The following is a 15,044-nucleotide window of genomic DNA, read 5'->3' as shown; positions in this document are numbered from 1 at the left end:
ATTTAATTTGCTTTTATTTTTTTTATTATGACAAGTAGGCAAATAAATTTAAGTATGCAAACAAATAGAAATTTAAATAAAAAAGCATAAACAAGCTGAAAACAGAAGAACATTAGAAAGCTGCTTAAATTCAATTCAAAATCACTTCCACGTGTCACGTGACACTTTCCCACTGTGCCGGTGATGATTTGAAAAGTTGCTAGAGTTAGAATAGTGATCAAGTTGTGGGTCAAAATATACTTTTAATCAAATAAAAACGCTCACAATGTAAGCTATACTAACACAGACTGATAAAATTTACGCATTATTTTTGTAAAAAGTAAAAAAAGAGCCCAACAACGACATCAACCCTTATTGAACTCTTGAACCAGAGCGCTTAAACGCCTCCACGCAATGCTGAAGAGGTGGTTAGACGAGCCAGGCCTGAAAGTATTTTGACAGCTGTAGCGAAAATAGAAAAACAAATCAGCTCACCAAATTTGTGCTCTACCTAAAGCTAGCAGTTTTCTAAATAAAACATACGCAAAAAGTGACCCAAATAGTGTGTAAGACCAATGTTTTCCATTTGCAGATAATGAACGTAGAGGAAACGCACCTCGCCAGCATCTAGCATTCACCCCCTGCGGGACAACTTTGCAGCCCGTGCCTGTCGTCGTAGTGCTTCCTCGCACGCAAGAAGAGGAAGAAACAGCAAACCTAAACAGCAGGTTGTGTGTGGGTTTGTGCAAAGAAAAACATTCCCCGGGGGATGCAATAGGAGGGGCACAGCGGAACCGCGGCCACAACCATGAGCATACCGAGAATAATGGTCTTTCGGCCAACCTGGGAAGAGTTCCAGGACTTTCCGGCCTACATCGACTACATGGAGTCGAAGGGAGCCCACAAGGCGGGTCTGGTGAAGGTGAGCCTCCAGTCCGCCTGTGTTTACACGCTCATTCCCAGCGTGCCGATGAATTGTTTTGTTTAATATTTTTTGTTTGCTTTGTAGGTCGTCCCGCCACCGGAATGGGTCCCGCGCAAGCAGGGATACGATATTAAAAACATTAACGTCAACATCCGGACGCCCATCTCGCAGGTGGCGTCGGGTATGCAGGGTGCCTACCAGCAGATCAACATCCAGAAGCGCGCGATGACGGTGCAGGAGTTTTACGAGAAAACGAAGGAGGAAAGACACGCGACCCCGAAACACTTTGACTATGCCGATATTGAGAAGAAGTTTTGGAAAAACATAACGTACGTCGCCCCGATCTACGGCGCGGATGTACCGGGCAGCCTGACCGATCCGGAGGTGAAGGTGTGGAACATCAACTGTCTCGGCACCATACTGGACTACGTGAACGCGGACTATAACATATCGATTGCAGGCGTCAACACGGCGTACCTGTACTTTGGCATGTGGAAAACGACCTTCGCCTGGCACACGGAGGATATGGATCTGTACTCCATCAACTATCTGCACTTCGGGGCACCGAAGACGTGGTACGCGATTCCGCCCGAGCACGGTCGCAAGCTGGAGAAGCTGGCGGAGCGCATGTTTCCCGCCAACTACCAGGAGTGCAAAGCGTTCCTGCGCCACAAGATGACGCTGATCAGCACGCAGGTGCTGAAGGCGAACAACATCCCGTTCAACAAGATCACCCAGGAGCCGGGCGAAATCATGATTACCTTTCCGTACGGGTATCATGCCGGGTTTAACCATGGGTTCAACTGTGCGGAATCGACCAACTTCGCGACGGAGCGGTGGATCGAGTACGGGAAGCGGGCGTCGGTGTGCAACTGCCGTCCCGATATGGTGAAAATTTCGATGGAAACGTTCGTGCGCCGCTTCCAGCCCGAGTGCTATGAGCGGTGGTTACGCGGGGAAGATTACGGCTACCATCCGGAGGATCCGACCAACTACTGTGCCGCCCCGAAACCGATGCTGCCGAAGAACTTTAAAAGGTTTGGACATTTTCCATCATCAATTGTTTCAATTTTTATAACATTTTTTTTTAATTTTATTTCATTTTCTTGTTTCTGCACAGCAAATGTACCACCGATACCACCGTTCCACAGAAGCGTGGCTGTGCGCCGGTCAAGATGGACAAAAAGAAGGTAGTGAAAAAGACGAGCGAAAAGGCAAAAGATAGACTGAAATCCGTCTGGAGCAAGCTGGAGGGCAGGGAGTGTGGCGTTGCGACCGATCTGCTGATCGATGGGCCGGTCAAAAGTGGCACCAAGCTGCGCTTCCACACACGAACGATCGATCTGATCAACGATAATGCCGTTTAGTGGATCGCACGGGACAACAAACACTCACCCGTTGCTTCGTCCCCGGATCCTATGCTACTAGTGCACTGCTAACGCGACTACCGGAAGGTTTAAACGTTAGTTTTGTACCACACCACACATATACTCTCTCGCTCTCTTTAGCATAGCCTTGCGAGAGAGGAGAGATAGTGAAAGCGGAATAGAAAGGCAGGCAGTGTGCAGCAGTTCTGGCCGGAATGCAAACGCAATTCGAATGCATTACTAGTGGCCCTAGACGCACACTCACCCTATACGTCTGGCCGTTTCCGCTGTGCAATTAATCGATAGTTAGGTAAATGTTTTTTTTTTGTGTTTTATAGTATTCGTATTTTGGGCGACGTGTTTGAAGCGTTCGCGACACTCCATCCCCCGCCCGTTTGCTAGACAAAGCAGATCTCACAACGGATTATAACCCACCTGCCCGAATTCTGTTGTACACCGCACCGGGCAGTGATTGTGCGATTGATGGTGTGTGTGTGTGTGCGTGCGTGTGTTGACGTGCTTGTATGTGTGTATTTTCCTCCAGATGTTTTTTTTATTACCTTATTTTCCCACGTCTTTAAACTGTGCATCGCGTAGCGCATACTAACTCATTAGTCAACAGTCAACAGTTTTGTTCAGTGAAGATTAGAATGCGCAACGTGTAACATGCAGACATGATGATACAGCTATATTTTAGTAACGATTTCCGTTCAGTAGTAGTACATTGTGTAATAGTCTGATTTTAAAAGCAAAATGCAGAAAACGACGGAACGGGAATCACCCAACACCACCACCATGTGCGTGAGATGACGTGACCGCACGTAGAGCTACCAAAGCGCAGGAAACAGAACAGGCCAGAACAGGGGCACAGCATCCATTGGCAGCTGGAGCAAGGGGGAAGAGAGAGCAACCCGTCTGATGTGAGGGAGACTAAAAAGAAATTATGGTTTATTATATATATTTAAAAAGACGATTCGTTTTGAGCTTAAGTAGCGTACCCTCGTGAATACTATTGGCGCCAATTTGGGGGTACAATTCGGGGGGGAGGGATAGGTAGCAGTAGGAGGTAGAGAGTGCGCCGAGTAGTGTCGAAAGTGTGTCCTCGAATTCGGTGATGCCTAGCAATAAATATAATCTTTTTACGTTCTACCAACAATCCTCTGAATGTGTTCCTCTTCCTTTTTTTCGTCCATTTCTCAACAAGGGGTGGGGAAATGATTCTGGCAAATCTCGTGAGAGAATTCAACGTAACATCAGAAGCAGCATCGTTCGGAAATTGCTAAAAAAAACTATTATTAGCAGCAAATAATTACAACTAAACCGATACATTTACATAAACATACGTATATACATAAACACGCTGGAACAGCACTGTCTCGTTTCCGTTTTCATTTTGCAGTTTCAGTGTTTCTTTTTCCTTTTTTTGTAATGCGATTATTTAACCATTATACATTAGCTGATAGGAGTGATGTCCAATAAATAGTATGATGTGTACTATACTATACTAAGTAAGCTTTCCGTTAGTATAGGTGTTTTTCGTCCTTTTTTGCATGTTTCCTTTTTGTAATACATCGAAGCAGAATAGGTTGGAAAAAATGGGCACAATAGATAGGGGTGAAGGACCTTTGTTCGTGTTTCGTTCGTTTCTCAGATGGGTCAGAAACCTCCTCCCCAGCACTCACCCTCTCGTATCGATTCCCACCATTCCCTACCGCAACGGGTTTCAATGATTGGTAAGCACGTAAGAGAACGTAAAACGTATGCCTTTTTGTTTCTGTCGTGAATATGTTGAATTTTAATTATAATACGATTAAAAATTAAAGCTAATAATACGAATCGTTTGCTTTCCAGGTTTTGGTTTTGCGTACTTTCAAACACACAAAAAAAAATCCCTAACACCTTATCCTGCCCGCTAACAATCCTGTGATGATGTTTGGTCCGGAATGGTTTGCCACTTTAAAGCTAAAAAACTAAACAATGAAATGAATGAGACCTTTTTGTTTTTTGTTTTTTTTTTTGGTTGCACTAAAATGTGGAATGTATGACAGTTACTGTAAAACGATGCATAAAGAAAAACAGATAATTCTGAATACTTGTTCATGTTCCGTGCGAGAATTAGCACGCGCTGGCGTGCTCGCTTCGGCTTGGATGGTCTCGGATCTACACACACTACCCTACCCTACACACTTCATGGCCATTGTGCTGTGTTGTAACTGTTTGCTGCTACTGCTGCTTCTCTACCATCTCTAATACGGGGACTTTCTCTCTTCGGCACCGTAAACCCTCATTGTCCTCATTTGTCCTGTCCCTACCATTGCCTTCGCTGAATTGTATATAGCAATTAGATAAATTTAAGTAACATTTCAATAGTATTTTCAATCAATAATTTAAGTATATCATAAATAATTTGTCTTTTTGTGTTTTTTCCCCGTTCGTATGTTTGTTTCTTATCTCCTTGTTTGTTTGTTTTTCGTTTGTTTTAAGTATTTTTGTTTCTTTTCTGATTTCTCTTTCTTTGCCCTATGGTTTCTCGTTAATGTATTTGTTTTGTTACTGCTTGGTGAGCATTTCCATGATCTCTACTTCCAGTTCTCTATAGTGCGGTTTACACTGAAGTGTGTCTGAATGTCTGCCTGGGTTACTAATATGTATGATGCTGCTCCTGCTGCTGCTGGTTGTACTGTGGGCGTATAAATGTATGCCATGTATATGCGGCGTTCTCTATCATCGAGCGGATTGGAATGTCCCCCGGTTCCGGTTGGCCACCCGTGGAATGTCTTTTCCGGGGAAGCGTTTTTTTTTGTTTAGTTTGCTGTTTCGTTGTACATAAAAGTGTCGTTCTGGTTTTGTCAGCGCTCGATCACCGTTTAGTTCCAGCTGGGGGTGGAGTAGAGAGTAGAATATAAATTATTAAAATTAATTCGTAAAAAACAAAATACTATAACACTACCCAACCAATACTTACAATTGAGGATATCGTTGATTGCGCTTACGGCCCATGTTGCACAGCTTGAAGTGACACAAGGACATATCTGACAGAAAGAGAAAAGGCAGACAATAAGAAAATTAGTATCCAACGCCCAATTTATCCTGCAGCTTCGCCTCAGCTACTTACAGTGATTATTTTTCTTATCATTTTTGCTCTTCTGGTGCGGAATCTCCTTCTGCACCGGTTCGCTCTGGGTGACGCTCTCGTGCCCGTATCCGTTCAGATTGCGCCCCGAACTGTTGGCCGCCTCCTCGGCCCGTCCGTACTCCTGCGGTATGTCGTCGAGCAGCGAGCCGGCATCGTCTAGCAGCGCGTTGGTGTTGCTGCTGCTGCGCACGTCTAGCGCAAGCTGCTGCTGTTCGCGCTGCGCCTGAAGGTAGGCTTCTTCGCGCTGCTGCCGCTCCGCCTGCACGCTCAGATACTGCAGGAAGCGTATCTCCTGGTTGTGCAGCCGCTGAAACTCCTCCGCCAGCTCGTTGTAGATCTCGGCCGGCGCTTCCGGTTCTAGCGGGCGGGCCAGTACCGTGCATGGCCCGGCAATGGCGACCGCCACCAGCACGATCAGCGTCCAATGGGTAATCATTGTTGTAGTAGTAGTTGCTCTGCTCCGCGTGTCCTTCCGGTGCGTTTTACGTGCGTGCAGTGTGTAGTAGGCTATGAAAAGAGAGGGCGAAAGCAGAGTGACCTTTAGGGGTGAGTTTTCGATGGAATAAAACTTTTCAGTTTAAATAACCGGCGATGGGGAAAGTTTGGTTTCGCAAACAGATTCGCCTATCTTGGTTGCGTGCCCGCCGGGTGGGCTCCAATTAGTGTTCGATGTGTTGCAAACGTCCGGTCAGCTGGGTGGGTTTATTGGAAAAGATTGCTTTCAATGGGCAGAGAGAAAGAAGAGTGTTTACACAGCGCCTTTAACTTGTCTCGAAAATGATTGTTTGAAATAACAATAGCCGTGGTGAAAAAGTCGATAGACTAACAAGCGACTACTAACCTGCAAAAGGAGTGTGGAAAGTTTCTTAGAATTTTTCCTCCCACAAAAAGTTGTTAAAGATCGCCCTCCCCCCGGCAGCAGCAACTGGGTGCATGTGGCGAGACGGACTCCTTCCTTCCTGCAGCTCATTGTTTTAACAGCGTTTGAGTGTTGCCCTGTTTGAAAGTCACGTTGCGTAACAGCGTGTGTAACCCGGGAGGGTCCTGCTGCACACTGCACGGGATGCACTGGATGCAGTTTTTCTCCAGCAGAAAACGGGCAAACACTTGCCAAACACTTATATAAACGCACGTTACAATGACCGTGCCTGTGTTTTCAAGGTCCGGCACAGCGCAGTCACCCACAGGAAGGTTAAGGACAACACCAAAGGTAGCGACAATGTGCGAAAGTTTTCCCCCATTTTCCTCATTTTACACAATTGCGCTACTCTGCTGATGGAATTATTTTAAACTTTTAAGCGGAATGTTGTTAACTGCTTGCACAATCACGCAGACTAGGCGTCATTTCAATCAAAGTAAAGTATAAGTTGTTTAAAAATTACATTAAGCAAGGTTGGCAAATAAAGTAAAACAAACCGCTCCGAGAAAGCAAGAAAAAAAAACACAAGAATTAACACACAATACGGGCTCGTGCTCAGCCAATCAGTGTTCACATCCCCAATCGTCCATGGCACGTGGCATTATCGCGTGCGTTCGCCACACACTTTGCGTTGCCGTTTTCTTTCCATCCATTGTTTTTTTTTCTTCCATCCTTTCGTGGTGCGAGCCACGCCTGCTATTTGCGCCATCGCTCTGTGCTGCTGCTGTTGGTCCATTACGCATTCGTTCGGTTTTATGAGCCGCCCACCATGATATGGCTCCCCAGACTCGGTACTCGGTTTGCAATTATGATTTAAGTGTGTTTTTTTTCTCATTTTAAGAGAGCGAAACTCAAATCAATCACAGCGATTGGGTGAGGGAAGGTGTCATATTATTAATGAGGCTACTTAAAGGAACAGGGATTAGTGTTCGCCTTTCGCAGGGCTAATGGTGTGTCATTAGGAAGGTAAAAGTTTAGCAATGACGGCGTACCTTTTCTGTGTCACTTATGCTCCCACAACTAAGTGCAATTATTTAATTAGTTAGGAATATAAGGCATTAAATGTCTGCTTAATTCCAAAATTTCCCCGTTCAAATACTCATTCTGAAATCTTTTCCCTTAAGAACACCTTCAAAAAAGACAATAAATGAAAGCTACTTCAGACAGCTCTTTACCACCAACGTATTAACACCGTTGCATCATAAACTGACGCATACTGACTGACTCTGGCAAAAACATGGCCTAAAAATACTTCCAGCCTTTGTTTGCAATTAATTATTGAACACGCTGACGCATGGGAGTCTCCACCAGAGAGAGCGCGAGAAAAAAAACATCCCGAGGCTGCATAAATGGATAAAGTCAGCAGAGAATGGTAAGCATGCGTTACATCCTCCGGGCGTAGGAATTAGGCTGAATCGGGGGGGGGGGGGACAGTTTACCGTACCGAACATCCTACGTCTTTCGTGCGCCTGAACAGAGTTTTTATACATTTTTTGCTTCAACAAAAACAACAAAAATGCGTTGGAAATGTTTTGAAAATTCAATATTCAATGCGTACTTTGCGTGGCTGGCTGCATTTTGCTTTAAAAATCAGCGCGTGGAAGCAGTAACGGTTACATTACAACCGCACAGGTCGCCACATTTAGAACAGTCCAAGCAGTCGAGTTCGTGGAAGAAATGGTATTTCATGGCTCACTGATCGGCACGACAAAAAGATGCCCGCATGTCGGGCCATCGAAAACGCTCACCCGAGAAACCCCAACCGGTTTGAGCGTATTTTCGTCCCATAAAGATGAGCCTCTTGCCTGTCGTGGGCGCCGCAGTCCGCAGATGACGCCAGATAGGCAGCACACTGGGGTTGAAGAGTTGAAGCTCCTGGGCAAGAGGGTAGTGGAAGCCGTACAAGATACAGCCAACTATCCTTCTTCCACTGCTCTGACAGCAAAGCATTAATGCCATGTATGCTGCATGTAAAACCGGAGACGAAGATGCGGTGGCAAAGCCTACCCCACCGTGAAGGATTTCCATTGATTCGGCTGAAGCGTCAAACGTCAAGAAAAACCCCCGCACACACACACACACACGCAGTAGAAGGGTGAAAAGTTTAGCAAACAGTTCGAGAAACGTGTGGAATAAAGGGAGGGGGGGGGGTGGTACTTACACCCAGCCGCACGACCTTCTGCAGCGTTTTGTGGTTTCAGTACATTAGCGTGAGCAAAGTCGGGGGCAGCATTTGACGGCCGCAGCCACGCGTGCTTCAATCAAAACAAACTGACAACTGCTCGAAAACTGCTCGACTTTATGTTGCGCTTCAGGAGCAAGAGAGGGAATGGAGCTTTCGAGGTTTCCGCGAATACTAAACAGGTTTATTTTTTTATTTAAATTGCGGAATAATGAATATGCGAACAATTGATATGTTTTGTGAGGCAGCTGGGGTCATGGAGTGAGGTAATAATATTATTCTAGCCTTCTCCACCCGTTGTTCGTCAAGTGATATTGTTGATGCTAATTTAAAGAAATATTTTCAGCGGTTTGTGGCAGAGCAGAGTTAGATTAGATTATTTTTACCATCTATAGCTGTACCAACAGAGCAAATAAGCCTTCTTCCTTGGTGGGCATAATACTGCAATGGAAGAAGCAGCCACAAAGCATTCGCGTTGGTGTTACGGAGTAAACGTGCTTTCCTGTTCTGTGTCGGTGGGCAAGTTTTTCGTTTTAAGCGTCGGTTTACCCGGCACTTCTTGTGCCGGACGCCGGAGGACCGGAATCAAAAATGGAGCAAAATTAAAAAAAAACTGTTGTTACGCCTGGTAAACGCAACATCAGCAACAACCGATGATTGGTCCAACAGGGAAGCAACAGGTGGAACATCGTTCACTATTAGGTTCCTCGCTCTCTTTCTCTCTAACTCTCCCTCATCCCTTACTTTCCCCATCTCGAACGGAGGCGATGTTATTAAAACCCGTTGATCCGTGAAGCCGCCAATGAATTTGCATTCATCCCGGTAGGTCCCACTCCCTTCACAATACCGGCACGCGCGGGGAAATGGAAAAACAGGAAAATAACATTTCGGTAGCCATACGCTCACCCCATTCAGCTGATTTTTTTCCACCTCCTGCTCTTCCTCATTTTATTGTTTTGCTTTTCCTGCAGGCTCTGTCCTGTGTTTTTTTTTTTTGTTTTGGACCACCATCAAATCACCACGGGCAAAGCGACACGGACTTTAATTATGGATTTCCACGAAACAGAACCCAAAATGACTCACCGACGCTCCGGCATCGATGCTCGTTACGATTTAAAATTACCAAATAGCAAAGCAATGTAGCAAAAATATTCACCTTTCTAGCTTCGGGGCGCAAGCGAATAGAACCAGCGCTGCTGAGTCCACCTGAGATGACGCTGCGTTTGCTTTCCCGCTTCCAAGAACAATCACCGTTGTAGTCAGTGGAAACACACAAACACTTGCTCTCGATTTTAGAGTTGAGTTTGAAAATGATGGTCAGTTTCACTATCTTTGCCGTATCTTTTGCTGCAAAGCGTTTCCAATGCACACACTGTTCACACAATCGTCCATGTAAGATGCATCGATGCTTTTAAATCACTTTCGATGCCTGTTTCAATGCTGTCACTTCACACTTGTTACACTCTTTAAAAAAAAAATAAACAGTTTTTTACCGCTTTTTTAAACAATTGAACAAAACTGCCCTCTTTCTTTTGTTGCTGGTTGCAATTAATCAATTACTTCGTTGCAACTTTCACGTTTTGCTTAATCTTGCGCTGAGAAGCTGTTGCCTTCACTGTGTGGCGCCGGCAGCGCTGCCTTTTCGGTTGCTTGTGGCTGGCTGCTTATCGTTGCGTAGCGAAGCGCTAAACTGATGCTGACTGCAGCTCGACCACTTCTTTATATAGAGTTTTGTTACAAATGCTCCCGCTTACCCGAGCACGATCGTGCGCGTATTCCGAGCGTTCGCGCGCGCTTCTTCTGCCTCACCGGCCTCTCTCTGTCTCTCTCTCTCTCTCTCTCTCTCTCGTACGCGCTCTCTTTTCCCCTCGCTGCCACTGAATGGTGGCGAATGGCCACAATGTAGCCGCTATCATCGCCTTCGTACGCTTCGTGGCTTCAGCCTCCGCTTGGCATCGGCGTCGGTTCGCCCCGCGCACTGTGACTCCTTTACCCGGTTTTGCCTTGGGCGTTATCTCACTCTTGCCGCCGCTTCTTATCACTCTGCTGTCTCTTGCCTGCTTGCTAGCCTTCTTGCAAACGCAGCGGCACTCGTCGCCATCGCTAGCTCGCCACGGCTCTGTCCTTCTATTCCCCTTTACGCCCAACATGAAATTTCCACGAAGCTGCTTGCTCCACCTGTTGCTGAATACCGATCGAGCTTGAATTTGTTTGAAATCGGCTTTTTGTTTCACCCTTTTTTTTGCCCACCGGTCCCTACACGCTGCTTGAGTATAGTAACAATAGTGGTAGGATGTGTGTCGGGAGCGTTTTTTTGTTTTAATTTACCAATTTTAGTCTACCCCATTTTTTTTGGTGCAGTAAGAGAAGGGAGTATCGCGTAAGGTTGGCTTCAGTTTGCCTTGTTTTTGCTTTTACCCATTATAGTCTGTCGGCAGAATGAACATGCCAAACATAATGGCCATTGAGGTGTAAAAATGGGCAGACTGGGTGATTGGCGGTTAGTCAGCGACTAGTGCCAGATTTTGGTATGATTTAATTTTTAAAAGGTATGACGAAATCCACTAGACTAGCACAGTCAGTGTAATTTTTCTACAATTAAAATCAAAATTCATTACCTTTGCTACCACGCGAACCACGAATACGTCACTCTTTAATGATGGGTTTCTTTTGTTGCTGTAGCGAGTTCGTTTGGATGTGCAAAAAAAAGAAGAACAGCCTCAGTCCTAAGAAAAGATACGTCATTTGTCTTGTTTTCTGATTTCCGCTCGTCTGCCAGCATGGGTTTGGTCCTTGCCCGAGGACATGCAAGTGTGGTTTTGCTGCGTCGAGCAGCCAGCGTTGACGAGGTCAACGAGCAGTGGCTTTAAAACAACAATCACATGGTAGCTATTTTGAGTTCTTTTTTGCGCCCTTTTCGGACAGAGCGCATTTCAGTTTGCTTGTAAAATGAGTAAAAATAATTAGGAAAGTTTTTATACCTTTGTCTCCTGATGATGCACCAACGACTGGGCGCCTCCATGTACGCACCGCTTCGTGCGCTCAGTAGCCACGTGGCACATAGTGAAATAGGTATCGTAGTAACCATTGCGCTATGATGAGTGCTTAAAATCATAATGCAATATAATAATGAATGAAAAGCTGCGGAAATAATACTTATTTAAATAAAATTAAACTGTAATAAATTGAAAATAATTAAAAAAAAAAACTAAAACTCAATAATACGTATGCTAGTAACTTTTCCACAGCGTCGGTGGTTCGTTTCGTTCGAGGTGTTATGCTTCCGTAGCTACGCTACACTCTGGCGTCGATCGGTGCGATAACAATTTGATGATTTAGAAAACACCACGCGCCACCACATACAGATGAATCGGCATCTCGCGCGGCTGTTGTGTGTGTGTGTTTTTTAGCCTCTTTTTCTTCGTCGGTAACATCGGTCTGATCGTCCGATTGCGTAGTACACAGGCTGCGCGCACGGAGGCTCGTTTGAATGTTGCGGCACGTGAGAGAACACGAGGAATTGTAGCGTTGTGCTGTACATGCGTGTGTGTGTCTGTTGATGCGTTCACATCGTTCGATAACCTTCCTCCGTCGGGGTAGAGTTGATCGATGAGACACCGGAAACGTACGATCCGGCTGTCCTGAATCGTAATCGAACGAGGCAACACAAAAGAGAGGGAAAGAGACAATTGAGTTTAAGTCATACGCCATGAGCAGAAAGAACGGGCCATCTGTTTCATTATCATTACAATTAAAATCAATCCACAACATTTTATTAATAAAACAATGCGCTGTTCTGTCTAATTGCTTGCACACAAATGATGTCACTTTTGGTATTATACATCAAGCAAGTGACTGCAAAGCCAAGTGAGCAATAAATGAACTGCGCAATAAATAAAACCCTCAAAACTCTTATCAAAATGTGCTTCTCTTTCGTTCGTTTATTCTTCATTCCATCATGGTCTGTTCCCCACGTTGCCAAAACTTTGCCCCATGCAGCAATCCATTCGGCACTTGCATCAGATTGCAGAATTGACCACTGAATTGACCGCTGCCACCCAACGCGTCCGACAGCGACCCTGTGCACGTTCCGGTACAAGTGTGCGTGTGAGAAGATCATAAACATATGCCGATATGCTCGTGCTCGAGATAACGTACATCGAGATAGCAGTTTTTCAGTTGCCCGTGTAGGTAATCTTTATCATATAAAGGCGCACACACACGAAAGCCGCTGCCGAGCTATGCAATCAGTCTGACCGATTTGCAGAAACCAACAGGGGGACAGGGTTTTTTTGTAGCCGTCTCTGTGCTCTTTCCAATGCTTGCCGCCAGGTGTCGCACTGTGGGCGCAGAAGTGACGCGCCGAAAGCGATCGATTGCATCATGCTAATGTGACCCAGCATAGCAAAAACATGGCTCGTAGTTAGGCACCCCACCCGAAAGAAAGCAAGCATAAAAGGAGCGGTCAAACAAACAAAAAAAGGGAAATAAAGGCAAACGTCCCCAAATGTTGGGCCCCCACCACGATCATGACGCGCACGGTGTGCCGTCTTTCATCAGCCAAAACGCAGATCGGCAGACCACCACCACGGCGGGACGCGTTACCAATTTTGGCGGGAATTCCATTTGGCGCGCACGTTTCGTGGAAGGAAGCGAAACGAGGTGATCGTCTTTCGAGCGATCCATTTTTGGCGTTTTTGTTTTGTGTGTTGCTTTTTGTTGTTTGTGTGCTGTGCAAAGGAAACAGACACTGGGCCGGACCGACGGGCGATGAAAACAGGTCAAAAGCAAACCACGGATGACGGAAGCGAATGACCCTTTCGGTTGTGTGTGTGTGTGTGTGTGTGTGTGTGTTTTTTAACGATAATGACAGCGAATCGAACGGTTGGGGAGGAATTTGGAGTCGGCTTGTTTTGGACGCTGCCTCACGTGAGCTCCATGGTATGGTTGGTTGGCTTTTTTTTGCTTTCTCCTGTCCTTCAGCAGCGGAAGGATGGGGAACGAGAGATACGGCCGAATACCAACGGCTGTGGAATTCCGCACATTCCACGACGATGTTACGATCACGCCCATTGGTCAATCGACCGATCGGATGATCAATGATCGAGCCCCTTTCTGCGGTGTGCACGTTCCGTTGCCACACATGCGATGCGTTGAAGGCTCTTTCCCTTCTTTTTCGGGGGCTCCTCGCAACACTGCTATGAATGAACAGTGGATGCGACCTTGAACAAGACCAGGCCCTCCTGGTCAATTTGGCAGGCATTAAGCTTTGTTGCCTTTTTTTTGCCCCTCCCCCCTTATTTCGTTCCTTTACGTCAGCAAAAACACGTCAGCAGCGTAGGGCGCGTAGAGTTCGCAACAGGTTCGAGCACTGAAATTAGGCAGCCGGCCCGATGATTGATGTGCCCGATAGCGTTAGACCGACCCCCCTCGTCGGTGGAGGGCGCTGGAATTTGCGAACGCGTCTATTATTAGCTCAAGTGTGTGTGTGTGTGTGCGGCTTCTGCGGTAGCCATTGACCCTGCCGAAATGGCTCGATCGATCGGTGACGGTGCTCTGCAATGTCCGGTGAAACAAAAAACACACACAGACGGTGTGTGTGTGCGTTTGTGTGCGATGTTAGAATTTGAAGCAAATTCTTCAACACGACACATTATGGACGTTTCTCGATCATGTCGCGATCATGGACCCGAACGTGTCTCGTAAAAGATCAAGGCGAATGACTTGTACGATCAGGCGCGACGTCTCCGCTTTTTTGTTGATTTGGTCTCCTTTCTTTTCGACATTCTTCGACAAAGCTTTACAAAGGTGCACCATTCCTGATTGTACAGGAATGGACAGGTCGTTGCACGTTTTTTTGTTGGAAAGGAGACGCACAAATAATCTCCGAACTTATTTATTTATCCGGTATTTATTTACTTATTTATTAAGACCGTTAATGAGTCTGGTCTGGACTCCACAAACTTAGAGTTTTGTATACTCGGGAGCACTTTACTTATTCTCGGTGGCGTATAAATTACCTAGTTTTAAAGCTGTGGTTTATCAAGTTGAAGTCAAAGGCTTCTAATTGAGCATTAAATGGTCTACTGGTTCAACTGTTTGGGGACAGCAAACTGTACATCTAAACTCAAGGATAGAATGATAATGGATAGACGTATACTACAATAATTTCAAATACCACAAAGCATTTGAGAGTCCTACAACACTCACAATATATTTGAATATTTGTATGTTTATTAATACATCAATGGACTTCATAAGCTCACTCGATACATGCTCATTTCACCGTTTTACAGTTCACACACTTACGCACAACAATTATGTTGTGTCCGCACAAAACAAACATGAGACAGTGGTGTACGGCACAAACAGAATATATATTTAACAACTATCTTTGGTATATACATTAAACACACGCACGTAATGCGGGTAGAGGACGACTGGTCCTGCTCGCGCCGCGATCCTCACTGAGGACGTCACCGGATGACAGCCCTGCTGTCAACGGCAAGCCCTCAGGATGAGGCAGCGGTCTGTCC

General features: G+C 45.8%; 2 protein-coding genes across 2 annotated transcripts; one reads left to right on the top strand and one right to left on the bottom strand.

Annotated features, from left to right (window-relative positions):
• The first annotated feature begins 421 nt into the window (after positions 1-421).
• Positions 422-3,427, top strand: LOC1270293 (probable lysine-specific demethylase 4A). The gene is made up of 3 exons (XM_061643133.1): positions 422-901; positions 989-1,941; positions 2,025-3,427. Exons 1-3 carry the CDS (start codon positions 788-790, stop codon positions 2,269-2,271), a joined length of 1,314 nt encoding a protein of 437 aa, XP_061499117.1. The 5' UTR covers positions 422-787; the 3' UTR covers positions 2,272-3,427.
• Positions 3,428-4,036: 609 nt separating this feature from the next.
• Positions 4,037-10,223, bottom strand: LOC3290233 (uncharacterized). The gene is made up of 4 exons (XM_565432.3): positions 9,665-10,223; positions 5,387-5,914; positions 5,237-5,303; positions 4,037-5,148 (listed from the first exon to the last, which is right to left on the bottom strand). Exons 2-4 carry the CDS (start codon positions 5,841-5,843, stop codon positions 5,139-5,141), a joined length of 534 nt encoding a protein of 177 aa, XP_565432.3. The 5' UTR covers positions 5,844-5,914; positions 9,665-10,223; the 3' UTR covers positions 4,037-5,138.
• Between the last annotated feature and the right edge of the window lie 4,821 nt (positions 10,224-15,044).

Source organism: Anopheles gambiae, chromosome 2 (genome assembly GCF_943734735.2).
Source record: "Anopheles gambiae chromosome 2, idAnoGambNW_F1_1, whole genome shotgun sequence".
Taxonomy (NCBI): domain Eukaryota; kingdom Metazoa; phylum Arthropoda; class Insecta; order Diptera; family Culicidae; genus Anopheles; species Anopheles gambiae.
Note: the sequence above shows the minus strand (reverse complement) of the source record. Positions and strands in the feature narration are given on the sequence as shown.

Excerpts from the sequence above, each read along its gene's own strand:
- LOC3290233 (XM_565432.3), bottom strand. The coding sequence starts at position 5,843 with ATGATTACCCATTGGACGCTGATCGTGCTGGTGGCGGTCGCCATTGCC. Across the intron at positions 5,304-5,386 it reads TGATAAGAAAAATAATCACT|ATATGTCCTTGTGTCACTTC; the intron begins GTAAGTAGCTGA and ends TCTTTCTGTCAG.
- LOC1270293 (XM_061643133.1), top strand. The coding sequence starts at position 788 with ATGAGCATACCGAGAATAATGGTCTTTCGGCCAACCTGGGAAGAGTTC. Across the intron at positions 902-988 it reads ACAAGGCGGGTCTGGTGAAG|GTCGTCCCGCCACCGGAATG; the intron begins GTGAGCCTCCAG and ends TTTGCTTTGTAG. Across the intron at positions 1,942-2,024 it reads CTGCCGAAGAACTTTAAAAG|CAAATGTACCACCGATACCA; the intron begins GTTTGGACATTT and ends GTTTCTGCACAG.